General features: G+C 44.9%; 1 protein-coding gene and 1 non-coding gene across 7 annotated transcripts in view; one reads left to right on the plus strand and one right to left on the minus strand.

The window, feature by feature from the left end:
* The window catches only part of ANKS1A (ankyrin repeat and sterile alpha motif domain containing 1A), a 222181-nt gene extending 218805 nt beyond the window's left edge, over nucleotides 1-3376 (plus strand). For 4 of the 6 annotated variants that reach the window (XM_060189650.1, XM_060189652.1, XM_060189651.1 and 1 more), the window contains one exon: nucleotides 1-3376. In XM_060189650.1, the coding sequence (XP_060045633.1) occupies nucleotides 1-136 (136 nt within the window). In that variant the 3' untranslated portion in view covers nucleotides 137-3376. The other 2 variants (XM_060189654.1, XM_060189657.1) reach the window with 1 other exon arrangement.
* A 7361-nt stretch (nucleotides 3377-10737) lies between these two features.
* LOC132538545 (small nucleolar RNA U13) lies at nucleotides 10738-10842 on the minus strand. Its single transcript, XR_009549893.1, has one exon. It is a non-coding gene; the product is annotated as a small nucleolar RNA U13 (small nucleolar RNA).
* Nucleotides 10843-14001: the final 3159 nt, after the last annotated feature.

Raw genomic sequence — 14001 nt, forward strand, 5'->3', positions numbered from 1 at the left:
ATCAGAACTGCTCAAGGACAGGAACCTGGACCAAGCAACTCCATGGTTCTCCAGGAGCTTTCTGACTTCTCCACAGTGTGGAGATCAAAGTAGCCATCACTCGTCCCTTTCTTGTTCAACTACTGTTGCCTCTTGACTCCTGAGAGGGAAGTCTGTATAATCCATCACCTCACAGCAGTTCAGCAACTGGGATCATGGAGTTGAAGCTTTGATGAAGCCCCACGTTCTCTGATGTTAGCAAATCAGATCAGATGGCAGGAGACAGAAAAGCAGCAGTTCAGTAGGAAACAATGTAAGCATAATATAGCCCAGTAGAAAAGTCAGTCAGTCACTGCAATTATTTTAGAGTTGAAATCTAAGTTGCTAAAACAGGGTGAGTCCTTCTGCCTGCCTGTCCTTGTGCCTTCCCAAGTAGATGCATCAAGCCAGAGGCAGCAGTGGGCTATGTCACTTGGAACAGGCCACCAAGGGCACTTGGGAGGCTCTAAGGGACTTCTGTCTGTTTCCAAGTTTCCTTTCGGTTTCCTCCATCTTGTGTAGGTCCTTTGGTTAACATTCCCCCTCCCCCCATTGTGTTTGCTTCTGCCAAGCTGAGCCACTGAGGAACCAAATTGTGCTGCGGAAACACAAGAAGTGGGGGGGCATAGGCTCCTGCCACCACCACACCACCATCATCACCACCGTCTCACCTGCGGCTTTGAAGAGCCAGGCCCAGCCTCTGCCTGTAGGATCTCCACTCGGCTGCTTAGTCTGGGCTGCCACCACCAGGTCTTGCAGAGCAAACCCTGCTCTGGTTGCAGAGAAGCACTCTAGGCCTCTAGCTGCTGTGACTGGACTCCAAAGGGATAAGAAGTACTTGTCCAGAACACATTTTTTTAAAGGAAAAAAAATTATAAAATGAACTTTTAATACTTGGCTCAAACCTCTAAGTTTAACTGCCAATTTTTAGACAAGTGGCCATAGAATCAAAGGACAGAGGCCCCGAGATTGGCTTATAGGTGAGTCAGCCCAGGCCTCTGTCCTCAGGATGGATCATGGTGTGATCCAGCAGGTCTGAAGAGAAAGCAGTGGTGAGGGGAAGGGGCAGGTACAAGAGACACACTGACTGACTAGGTTTGTTAGTCTCCTTTTCAAGCCAGCAAAGTTAGTTGCTGTTACTTAATGAACTACAGTTTTTGTCCCTGTTTAGAGCTGAACACTGATTTAGAGGCACCTGGAAAAAGCAGGTTTCTGGTCTGTTTCTGGGGTTTCAGCCGTGAAGAACCAGGGTTCAACCAGAGATGAGTGAGCAGTTTCTGATGCCGTGACATCTGAGCCAGTGCCGGGAGCTCTGGGCTGCTCCTTAACCTTTGACCTGTCAGTGGTCAAAGCACTGACCTGAGCTGCCTGGCCACAAGTTCTCTGCTAACATCAGACCACCTGAGTTGAGTTGGAAAGGATTGAAAAAGGAACTTTGTTTTGGGCATTAAATGGGAAGGTCAGCTAAGATTGCTACCTGCCAATTTGTGATTTGTCTAATCAGGTCTGTGTAATTAGTTTTGATTTTCTTAATTATTGGCTTGACTTGTGTTTTCAGCTACTGGGCTCATCCCTGACTCTTAAGTGTAGCAGAGGCTAAGTAAGGTAACAGTCAATTGGATTCTCTCCCCTGTGAGGCCTTCGGGGCAGGCTGGTGTACTGGTGTGCCCTGCTGCGTAAGCTCTCCTGCTGGCTGGCTTTGCTTTTTAACTTGGTGTCTTCCTTCTGGAGTTTAGTAGAAATAAAGGAGCCAATTCCTGAGAGACAGAGCCAGGCCAGCTGTGTGTTCCCTTTCAGAGAGGGAACAGAAAGGGCCATGTGCTCCCAGGGGTGATTCTGCAGGCTTGTGCTTTAACTGCCACTGTTCAGTCTGTTCCTGGGATCAATTCCAGGCTTCCTCAGCACTTCACCTCCCAGCAAAGGTTCTGAATGGAAATTCTCTATGTGTGGGGAATGTGTTCTCAGGCACATTCACAGCCCCTGTGGTTGACCAGAAGTTAAAAGCAGGGGTGTGTGTGTGTGTGTGTGGTGTGTGTGGTGTGTGTGTGTGTTTGTGTGTGTGTGCGTTTTCTCTCTTCTGAGCCTCCAGCACCTTAGGCCCTGGGAGTCAGCTCTCCTCTGCATTAGAGGCCAGTCATCCTCCATTTCTTGGCTCACAAAAACCTCAACACCTGCAAATCTGACTTGACTTCCTGCTTCTTCCAGGGTCTGTGAGGATCCCCTCTGCTAACACTGTGCAGTATTCAGCCCTAGTATCATCCCAAAAAAACCTGAGACAGTTGGGCCAACTGTATTGCTTCTGCCATGCCATGGCACTCAGCTGATGCCCTTTTTCGTGATGAAGGCCAGGTCACATCCAAGTAGGCCTCTCTTGGTAGGTGGTAGGTCCAAAAAGAAAACTATAAACACTACGATGAACTCCTTAAGCTGTCTTTTTGTTTTTGAGTCATATGTGTTTCCTTCCCTTGAAGCTGCTATATCTTCTTTATTTATTCAGGGTGTTTTCATAATTGGAAAGCCTTGGCTAGTCTGCTCTAGCTTTGGATTTTCTTTTGAGATTGGTTCATTTCTGAATATTCAAGAAAAGAGGGAACTACATCTAACTCCTTCTCTGGGGCAGATATATGTTCCTTTCCTAGAGAGGATGTTACTACCTTAAGGACAGGCTTCAAGAGACTAAAGCCCCCATTTCTGTACTTCGCAATGCGGGTCACACTATGTGGCACACCCGTCTCTGCATTTGTGGACTGTGAAGGACTCCATTAGGCAGCACTTGAAATAGGTCAGTACCTGTCACCAGCTGCAGGCTCTCTGCTTGCCTCTTTCCCACTCGCCAGCTACTCCGAGCAGGACTTCCTCCTGACAGGCTGTGCATTTGCAGTGCTCTACACACTCCTACTCCTTGGGCCTTCTAATACCACACTCTGGGGGAGTTCTTTGACAAGCCTTGGGCTGAGCAGGCAGCAAGCATAGTTGGTCACTGAGAAAGCTAGTCTGACCTCAGTCTGTTTTTTAAATTCCCAGAATGATTGTCAGATACAGTTGATGAAAGTATTGTTGATGGTGTGGCAACAGGACTGAAGTGTAATAAAAATGTTATTTAATCGTCTCTGTATTTTGATACTTGAATGACTTCCCTTTTATTTTACTGTACATATAATTGTTAATCTGTCTGATTTTGTCTGAATTGCAAACATCTTGTGGTACCAAACATAACCAATCTGTGCAACAACATAGACTGACCTCACTACAAGAGAGTGTGTAAATATTCCTGGGCTTCCAGCTTTGGTTTTATTATTTTTCATAACTGTACAACTTAGAACAGACTGATTAATAAATGAGAACAACATGAAACCAGGCTTATTTCTGGAGTCTTTGAATTGGAAAGTTTCTTTTTTGTTGGTGTTTGCAGAAGTTTGGGCACAGACTTGATCTTGACTGGAAAGTAGGCAATGAAGAGCCCTGTTCCGTCTGGCTGGGATGCGTTTGGGATTCTGCTCTAGAACTAACGCAGGAAGCTGCCAAGGCTACTCAGTTACAGTTAACCTTGTCTGGGTGCGAGGGCCCTGCAATTCATCTTCCCTTCCTTGGAAATACCTTGTCTAAATAATCAAGGGGTGGGGTATAGCATAATGGTTATGCAAAGAGACTTTCATGCCTGAGGCTCTCAAGTCCCAGGTTCAGTCCCCCACACCACCATAAGCCAGAGCTGAGCAGTGCTCTGGTAAAATAAATAACAATCAAGGTCCACATTCTGGTTGTGTCTGCTGCTCCCTTTCCTGTGGTCTGGGCTGGTTAACCCACAGACACTAGGCATCTGAGTGTAAGGTGGCACAAGACATCTACAGCTACTGAGGAAAGTGTCTCCCTTAAGGAACTTAGACTGTGGAAGTGAAGTTTTAGACACATATAGCTAGCAACCAAGCCCAAACCACGGTGTGAAGGAGCCCTGGGTCTGTCAGGATTCACAGGGGTGGAGTGCTCCCACAGCAGATGACAACTTTTTCTTCTTCTTCTAGCGTTTGCCCTTCTTCCGTAGCCAGTCAGATGACAACAGAGGGGGGTGAGCCCTGGGCTGGTACTTAAAGGGGACAGTTTGAAAAGGCACAAATGATACTCAGCACCTTCATTCGTGGAACCTATGTTCCAAAACCCTTGAGAAGCTTTTTCAGGCAAATCACCTGATTAGTTCTCATGCCTTTCTGGGTGGTTATCTATTTACAGAAAAGGAGAAGTTAAAGCTTACCTGGAGAAGGCCTTAGACAACCTTTGCCGGTTGCTTCAAATTGCTCTCCATGCCTGCTTCAGTGCAAGCTACCTAATACTGAACACACTCATTGGTTTCTGTGAAATACTCCATTTGTTAGAAGGAGCTTTAAAAAGACAGTCTATGGTCTAGCCATTGCCCTGTTACACTAGTGAAGAGCATGAGCCTCCCAAAAGGGAAGTTTTCTCTTAACCAGCCAAGTAGAAAAGTACTACAACCCAGGTGCTTGCTATTAGGTAGGGCTTCCTAGGCTAATTGTATTAACTGGGAAAGCAATCAAGATCCAGACAGGAAGGGCCTCACTTTTTTTCTTTTTGCCTCTGGTTTCTGGGGCTCAGTAGCAGCACTACAAATCCACCATCTTAGAGGCCTTTTTTTTTCTCCCCCACCCCCATCATTTTACTCAAGGACAGAAAAAAGGACAGAGATTGAGAGGGTAGGGGAGATAGAAGAGAGAAAGCTAGACACCTGCAGGCCTGCTTCACCACTTGTGAAGTATAGTAATTCAGGGGAGGGGGCCGGGTGGTAGCGCAACGGGTTAAGCACACATGGTGCAAAGCATAAGGACCCGCCTAAGGATCCCGATTTGAAACCCCGACTCCCCACCTGCAGGGGAGTCGCTTCACAGGCGGTAAAGCAGGTCTGCAGGTGTCTATCTTTCTCTCCCTGACTCTGTCTTTCCTCCACTTTGACTTATCTCTTTCCTAACCAACAATAACAACAAGGGCTACAAAATGGGAAAAATAGCCTCCAGGAACAGTGGATTCCTGGTGCAGACACTGAACCCCAGCAATAACCCTGAAGGCAAAAAAAAATGTCTTCAGGGGCAGCTTGGCACATGTTTAAACAATTCAGAGGTTTACTACATTGCAATATAGCGGTATGGAACGGTATTATTTAAGTACAGCAAGATAGGCAATTAGAACAGATAAGACTAGGCTGGGCCTATGAGTCCACAAGTTAATTACCAGAGTCCAGCTACATATGTTCAGTCTCCTGAGAGAGGCAGCATGATGGGCTCTGGGGAGTGGAGCAGGCACCGAGAACACAGGAAGAGAGCCCAACTTGCGCCAGCTTTGTGCTTAAATCACTTGATGTATGTCAGCCTGATGTCAGCTGTTGCTAGTTATTGCTCATTGACCTCAGCTTTATGGTAATTACACACCAAAATCCAATTCACATGCTTTGTCACAAAAGCGAGGCATCTCCTCTGGAGATGGGGAGTGGGGGCTTGAACACAGGTCCTTGCACATAGCACTAAAAACCAAATGTGCCACCACCCAGTCCCTGGGCCTCACATTCCAAATTAAGAGTCTCATCATCCTCACGCCCCTTTGCTCCCTGGCTTTAGCACACTCTCCTTTGAAAGTGACTGGGATCCATGTGGATTCAGTCGGCTAGGAAGGATCGTCAGTTTCCCCAATGAATGGGTACTCACGAGATGCACCACAGGAAGGTCGATCCAATGCACCCCATTTAATATTTACATCAATGACCTCCCAGAAACTTCTTCAAGGAAGTTCATCTACGCCGATGACATCTGCTGTGCAACTCAGGCATCCAAGTTCGACATCCTCAAGGAAACACTCACGAAACACATGTCTGATATCTGATTACTGTAAAAAATGGTGACTAATCCCTAGCACTGCAAAAACGGTATCATCTGTTTTCCATCTACACCATGCCTCGGCCTCGCGTGAGCTTAATGTGCAGCTTGGCGATACGAGAATCCGGCATGAAGCCCAGCCAGTCTATCTTGGCGTTACTCTCGATCGCACTCTGTCATTTCACGAACATCTCATAAAAACTGCAGCAAAGGTGGGCGCGAGGAATAACATCATTGCAAGACTGGCCAGCTCCTCATGGGGCGCGAGCGCTTCCACACTACGATCATCATCTCTGGCATTATGCTATTCCACTGCAGAATACTGTGCCCCAGTATGGTTCCGTAGCCCCCATGTCCACTTGGTCGATTCCAAATTATATTCCTCCATGAGGATCATTTCTGGAACCATCCGTTCCACCCCAGTTCCATGGCTGCCAGTTCTTAGCAACATCGCCCCGCCAGATATTCGTCGGGATGCGGCATCATCTAAGTTCATTTCCCACGTCTACGCTCGACCGGACCTGCCAATATACGCGGATATCTTCACCCACCCTGTCCAACGCTTGACGTCTCGTCACCCAATCTGGTCCCCTCTGCCTACACTGAACTTCTCTGTTCCAGACTCTTGGAAACAGAGCTGGCAGTCAGCTGAGGTAAAGAACAAACACCTCATCACAGACCCCTGCAAGCGTCAACCCGGCTTTGACCTAGTACGTTATGATTGGGCCCTCCTCAATCGCTATCGAACAGGCCATGGCCGGTGCGCCGCTATGTTCCATCGCTGGGGAGCCAGAGACGACCCGAACTGCCCCTGCGGCTCCAGACAGACTATGACCCACATAGTCAACGACTGCCACCTCTCCAGATTCAAAGGAGGTCTCGAAACTTTACATCAGGTTCAACCTGACGCTGTTGACTGGCTATGGAAGAAGGGCAAACGCTAGAAGAAGCACTCTCCTAGTCAAATGACCTTATAGTCAGAAGAGAAAGTCTGAACATAACCAGTGTCCTAGCTGCAAGGCACTAGGACACGTTGTCACTATTCATAATTCCTTTGGGCACCACTGCAAAGCCCTGTGTGACCCTCTTAATTTGCCCAATTCCAGAGCTGCATGCTGCTTGTGCCTTGGTGGCCTCACAGTGGGCAGGCTTCACAGTAAGCACTGTACCTGCAGTTCTAAGCCACAAGCAGTGCTATGAGTGACCAAAGTGGGGCAGAAGGGAGAGAGTGGAACAACAGGACAGAAATGGGTTGGAGCAGCCTCAAAGAAGGGGAAATGGAACATACTAAATCTGAGTGTATCCACCCACCCTGTCTCCCTCCACACCTCACTTTGGCTACTCCCACTTGCTTTAGGCAGTTAACCTACACACTGTCCTCAGTACCTGGAGGCAGAAAGCACTGTCAGTAGTTGGATGGGTTTTCTGCTCTTATGTCTAAGAGTGTTAACTGATGACCCTCACAAGACCTCTTCCTTGTGCTCCTCTCTCCCATCAGAAGCCCATTGCTGTCACACTCCAACTCCTCAGTAGTGTTCCCCTCTATGGCCTGACTGCTGTGGAGGCAGCTCCAAACACCCTCTCGTCAGCCTTGACTACTTCTGGCTTTCTAAGTCTAGACAGCATGTGGTCCCAGCTGAATCTCAGCAGACAGGGACAGACAGACCTTTCAATATGTCATGCAGTTCAAACTGGCTCTCAGAGCACCATCTAACATCAACTGATGCCCAAGGAAAGAAGAGGTTTGAAATACTCATTGTTCCCTGCAACATGTAGGCCTCTGTGAATGCGTATTTCAGGACTCAGTTGCTAGGAATACTGTTCAATTTTATTTTATTTGATAGGACAGAGAGAAATTGAGAGGAAAGGGGGATAAAGAGGGGGAGACACCTACAACACTGCTTCCCCACTTGTGAAGCTTTCCCCTGCAGATGGGAATTAGGGATTTGAATCTGTATCCTTGTACATAATGTGCACTTAGCCAGATGTTTACTATTCTAAACAAACATTTACCAAGTAATTATTTCTACCAATATAAAATACCTTTCCAGTAAATGGAACTAGGACAACTGGATAGCTGTGGGAGTGGGAGTGGAGGAGCGAGCAGTGCAGAGATTGTATTTCCTATTTATGCCAGACTAAAATCCAGATGACTTCCATATTCAAATGTTATTTTAAAAAAAAAGTAGAAAACTTTTCCCTCATCATCTATTGTTACAAAAAGTAAACATTCCAAGCATATTACAGAATTCTAAATCCATTTTATACATAATTTTTTTAATTTAACTATTTTATTATTTTTTAATATTTCCTTTTTGTTGCCCTTGTCTTTTATTTGGTTGTTGTAGTTACTATTGTTGTTATTGATGTCGTTGCTGGATAGGACAGAGAGAAATGGAGAGAGGAGGGGAAGACAAGAGGGGGAGAGAAAGACACCTGCAGACCTGCTTCACCTGCTTCACTGTCAGATAAGTGACTCTCCTGCAGTTGGGGAGCCAGGGGCTCGAACCGGGATCCTTACGTGGTCCTTGTGCTTTGTGCCACCTGCGCCAAACCCGCTGCATTACCGCCCAGCTCCCCTCTAAATCCATTTTAAAGATTAATATACTTAATCAGTTCCACATAACAGAATTTGCAACTAAAATAAAAAAAAAACCTGAAAATTTTATAATGAAAGACAGTGTGACAACAGTTGTCTCTAAAGTAAACTACAGTGACCCAGGGAGGTAGCCTAGTGAACAGAGCAGCTTCTGTTTTTCAAAGCTGGGGCCTCACACATGCACCATTTCACTGTCCTGTGTCACTTTTCAATTCAATTAGAAAGGGAGAGAGAGGGAGTTCGGAGGTAGTCCAGCAGGTTAAGCACAGGTGGTGCAAAACACAAGGACCGGTATAAGGATCCCAGTTTGAGCCCTGGCTCCCCACCTGCAGGGGAGTCGCTTCACAAGCGGTGAAGCAGGTCTGCAGGTGTCTGTTTTTCTCTCCCTCCTCTGTCTTCCCCTCCTCTCTCCACTTCTTTCTGTCCTATCCAACAATGACAACATCAATAATAACTACAACAATAGAACAACAAAGACAGCAAAAAGGAATAAATAAATATTAAAGAAGGAGAGAGAGAGAAAGACGAGTATGGGATGATCCCTTTCATAAACAAGAAGTTGAGGAAGAACAGAAAGGGAAATGCAAAAAAGAATTTGACTGAGTTTGGAGTATTGCATCAAAGTAAAAAAAAAGCAAACCTGTGGAGTGGGGATTGTTTATGGATCTCTAAAAATGTGTCAGAAAATAAAGCTCTGCAAACATCTAAATCAATTACAGCTTTAGGCCAGACAGGTCAAGACCTTTTGACCTTGTAAAATACAAGGAGGTTCAGATACCACTAGAAGTGTTCAGATCATAGTGAAGTTAATTATAATAAAACAGATACTTAGCCCCCCAACTAACCTGGCTATAATAATTAATCATAGATATCTTAACTTAGTCTCTAAGACTGTAAGAAACCCCTTGCATCCTCTTTAAGACCTGCATTTCTTCTAGTCCTGGTACCTCTAGGATATGCCCATACTTCTTGAAATTTCTTCTCTAGGATTCCTTACCATCACACCAACCCTGTCAACTTTAACCAAATCACTACTGGTGCTGCCACCCCACATTATGCTGCTATTGAATTCCTACTGTGGACTGTAACCTAAGATACCAGTCTGAGAAGTCAACCTCGCAACTCTTCAAATCTGGTGCTCCACTCTGACACCATTTTCTCAGACAATATTCTCATCCAACCTCAAGTTAGTTACCAAACTCAAGCAAAACTACTATAGTTGTATGCCCCCAGGAGCATGCCTAAAATGGTTCTCCTAGCTTTCCTCTACCCTAAAAATCCCTCGTCTCATCTGCTCTGATCCTACTTTCTGGTTCCCGTTTATTAACCATCTTGTCTCAACTTAGGTCATGCCACCTTCCAGACACCAGGCTGCAGATGCTACCATGACTCCACCCCAACTTCTGTGGACAGATGATCTCACCAGTGTGTCATGGACCCTCGCATCTCCAGAGCTCTGGTCCACTAGGGAAAGATAGAAACAGGCTGGGGGTATGGATCTACCTGTCAATGCCCATGCTCACAGAGAAGCAGCTACAGAAGCCAGAACTCCTACCTTCTGCTCCCCATAAACAACATTGATCCATATCCCAGCAGGGGAGAAGTGATAGGATGAAGATAAGAGGACTCTGCACTCCAGCTCCATCAGCACCCAGAGAGAAGGAAAAGGAGAGGGACATATGGAGGTAGTTATGATGTCATGAGTGGTTTAGAGGGAAAGAGAGGATTGAATCAGGAAAAGAAGGGGTAACTTTGTATAAACGTGGACAGATAGTTGTAGAGAAGATGGTTGGCCCATGTCTACAACTTTAGGGGAACTGTGGTGGATTGCAGTGGGGAAGAGTGAAGATTCAGAACTCTGATGGTGGGAATGGTGTGGATTCAAACCCCTCTCGACATGTAGTTCTGTAACTTAAAAATAAAAATAAAAGGGGGGGCGGGTGGTGGCACACTGGGTTGAGCACACATTACAATGCACAGGGACCCCACCTGCAGGGGAAAACTTCACGAGCAGTGAAGCAGGGCTGCAGGTGTCTCTCTCTCTTCCTCTCTATACCCCCTTCCCTCTCGATTTCTGGCTGTCTCTATCCAATAAATATATTAAAGATAATTTAAAAAATTTAAAAAATTAAAAATAAAAAAACTCTGGGGTGAGGTTAGGGTAGATTTTCAGTTCTACTATAGGGGTTGGGAGTACGGACAGACCTTTAATGGTGGGAATGGTGTTAATATACAATTCTTTTTTCATGTCAGAGGGGTAATGTGCCGATGTCGTTAACAAGGTTTGTGGGTGAAACATCTCATGCAGTTGCGTGGCAACCCAATCATCACGCTTATAAACTACAAATGGATCTAATATACACTATTAACTTATAACTTAACTTTTAAAAAATATTTATTTATTCCTTTTTGTTGCCCTTGTTTTTATTGTTGTTGTTATTGATGTCGTTGTTGGATAGGACAGAGAGAAATGGAGGGGGGGAGACAGAGAGGGGAAGAGAAAATTAGACACCTGCAGACCTGCTTCACTACCTGTGAAGCGACTCCCCTGCAGGTGGGGAGCAGGGGGCTTGAACCAAGATCCTTTTGTCGGTCCTTGCACTTTGTGCCACCTGCGCTTAACCCACTGCGCTACTGCTCTACTCCCAACGTATAGTCTTATAAGTCACTTTAATCAATATGAGGGGGAAAAATAGATTGTATGTCTCAGTTTTTTGATGCATAGACCTCAGTTCTGAGTATTCCTTCAATCTAAGCACTTAAGGCTTCAAATTGGTAACCTGATTGAATTTTAACAGTGGGCTTAAATTATTAATACATAGGGGTCGTGTGGTAGTACAGCAGGTTAAGCACACACATGGTGCAAAGCGCAAAGACTGGCCTAAGGATCCCGGTTCGAGCCCCCGACTCCCCACCTGCAGTGGAGTCACTTCACAGTGAAGCAGGTCTGCAGGTCTAACTTTCTCTCCCCCTCTCTGTCTCCCCGCCTCTCCATTTCTCTCTGTCCTATCCAACAACAAGGACATCAATAACAACAATAACCATAATGACAACAACAAGGGCAACAAAATGGGAAAAAATGGCCTCCAGGAGCAGTGGATTTACAGTGCCAGCACTGAGCCCCAACAATACCCTGGAGTCCAAAAAAAAAAGTTAATACATTTCTTTTTTTAAAATTTTTTAAATATTTATTTTCCCTTTTGTTGCCCTTGTTTTATTGTTATTGTTATTGATGCCATTGTTGTTAGATAGGACAGAGAGAAATGGAGAGAGGAGGGGAAGACAGAGAGGGGGAGACAAAGACAGACACCTGCAGATCTGCTTCACTGCTTGTGAAGCGACTCCCCTGCAGGTGGGGAGCGAGAGGCTCAAATCGGGATCCTTAGGCCGGTCCTTGTGCTTTGCGCCACATGCACTTAACCCGCTGTGCTACCACCCAACTCCCTGTTAATACATTTCTAATGACTTTTTCTTTAAAATTTCAAATCACCTATAATCTTAGACCAGGAAGACCAGAAGCAACTGGTCTTGTCATTATATACAGTTAACTGTAAATAGCATAAATGATATAAATCATGGTAGGGCCTTTTATGGTACAGTAAATCCTAATCATGGGATTTTCAAAGGAAACCAAATCCCCAAATAACTTGGTTATAACAACTACCTATTGCCTTCTTAGACTAAGACAGCAGGAACCTTCCTATTCTCTATAAAACCCATATTTCTCTCATTCCTGGAACCTCTGAGGCATAGCTCATTTTCCTTCATGCTTCTCTCAATCCAAACCATTTGATACTGCATCTGCTGATCTCAACCAAGTCAATGCAGACAGTAAGTATCATCTTTGGATGGTGTCCAGAGATACCAGATGTGGGATGTGGGATGTCAACCCTTCAGCTCCATTACTCTGGTGAGACCAGACCGTTCCTAGCTCATGGGAATCTTTAATTCCCGTTTGGATGGCACACTTCCTAACAAAGCCATAGAACCTAGATATAGACCAGAGGCCACAGATAGCAAGTACATGTGCACGTGAACCCATAAGTCAGGGGAAAATACATACCTCAATGTAAAAGTGTGCAATAGCTTGCAGTGGCTCAATATGTGGTAACTACAAACAAGATACGGTACAGGAGCAGTCTGTTTAATGACAGGATATGGTATATCTTGGTGTTTGTCCTGTGCATACTTGAAAAGAATGCATTTTCTTCTACTATTGGACAAAGTGCTCTGTAAGTGAACTAGAGTTACCATAAGGGATATATGCAATTTTTATACCTAAAAGCCTTTCCTTTTTTTAAAAATAAAAGTTATCTTTATTTATTTATTGAATAGAGACAGCAAGAAATCGAGAGGGAAGGGAATCATAGGGAGAGAGAAAGAGACACCTGCAGCCCTTCTTCGCCACTTGTGAAGCTTTCTCCCTGCAGGTGGGGATCGGGGCTTACACCTGGGTCCTTGTGTATTATTATATGTGCACTCAACCAGATGTGCCACCACCCGGCTCCCTTAAAAGTCTTTTCTATGCGAGTCTTGAGGGATCTTTTTGTAGTATTTCTTCTACTCACTTCTTCCTCCCCTGTCATATTATACTGTTATCTCATATTGTTGGTTTTACTATTTGTCACCTGCTTTGTTTCCTCTTTTCTTGTGGAGCTCCTTTCAAAATTCTTGTAAGTCTGATGGTGGAAAACTCCATTTGGCTTTATGTAAGAAGGCCTTTAGTTCTCTAACATAATGAAATTATAATTTTGCAGGATAAAAATTTGGCTAGTACTTATTTATAACTTTGATTTTTCATTTTATCCTTATATCTCTTGAGTTGTCTTTTCTGTGTGAGAATTTCTAATTTCTCTAAATGCCCATATGATAAATCTTCTAAATTCTTCCTATGGTAGATCTGCTAGTCCTTGATCCTTATAGGTTTCTGTTATAGACCATTCACTTTGGGAATTCTCTACTTTTTAAAATATATATATTTATTTATTCCCTTTTGTTGCCCTTGTTTTTTTGTAGTTATTATTGTTGTTGTTGACGTCGTTGTTGGATAGGACTGAGAAATGGAGAGAGGAGGGAAAGACAGAGAGGGAGAGAGAAAGATAGACACCTGCAGACCTGCTTCACTGCCTGTGAAGCGACTCCCCTGCAGGTGGGGAGCCGGGGGCTCGAACCAGGATCCTTATGCTGATCCTTGGTACTTTGTGCCATGTGCACTTAACCCACTGTGCTACCGCCCGACTCCCTCCTCTATTGTTTTTACAATACATGTATGGCAGTAGAGACTTACCTGGATGGTGGAATGATGCCACTTTCTCTCTTCTTTTTGTCTCTACCTCTCTTTCCTCTTCTTTCTCTAAAATAAAAACTGGGAAAATTGGCCTGGGGAAGAGCTGCTGCTCATCAGTGATATAATGTATGTGGGAAATCCTGGTACTACATTAGAAAAGCCAAAGGCCAGCCCACAGAATGGGAGAAAACATCTGCAAATTACATACATATCTGACAAGACTC

This window comes from Erinaceus europaeus, chromosome 4 (assembly GCF_950295315.1).
Source record: "Erinaceus europaeus chromosome 4, mEriEur2.1, whole genome shotgun sequence".
Taxonomy (NCBI): domain Eukaryota; kingdom Metazoa; phylum Chordata; class Mammalia; order Eulipotyphla; family Erinaceidae; genus Erinaceus; species Erinaceus europaeus.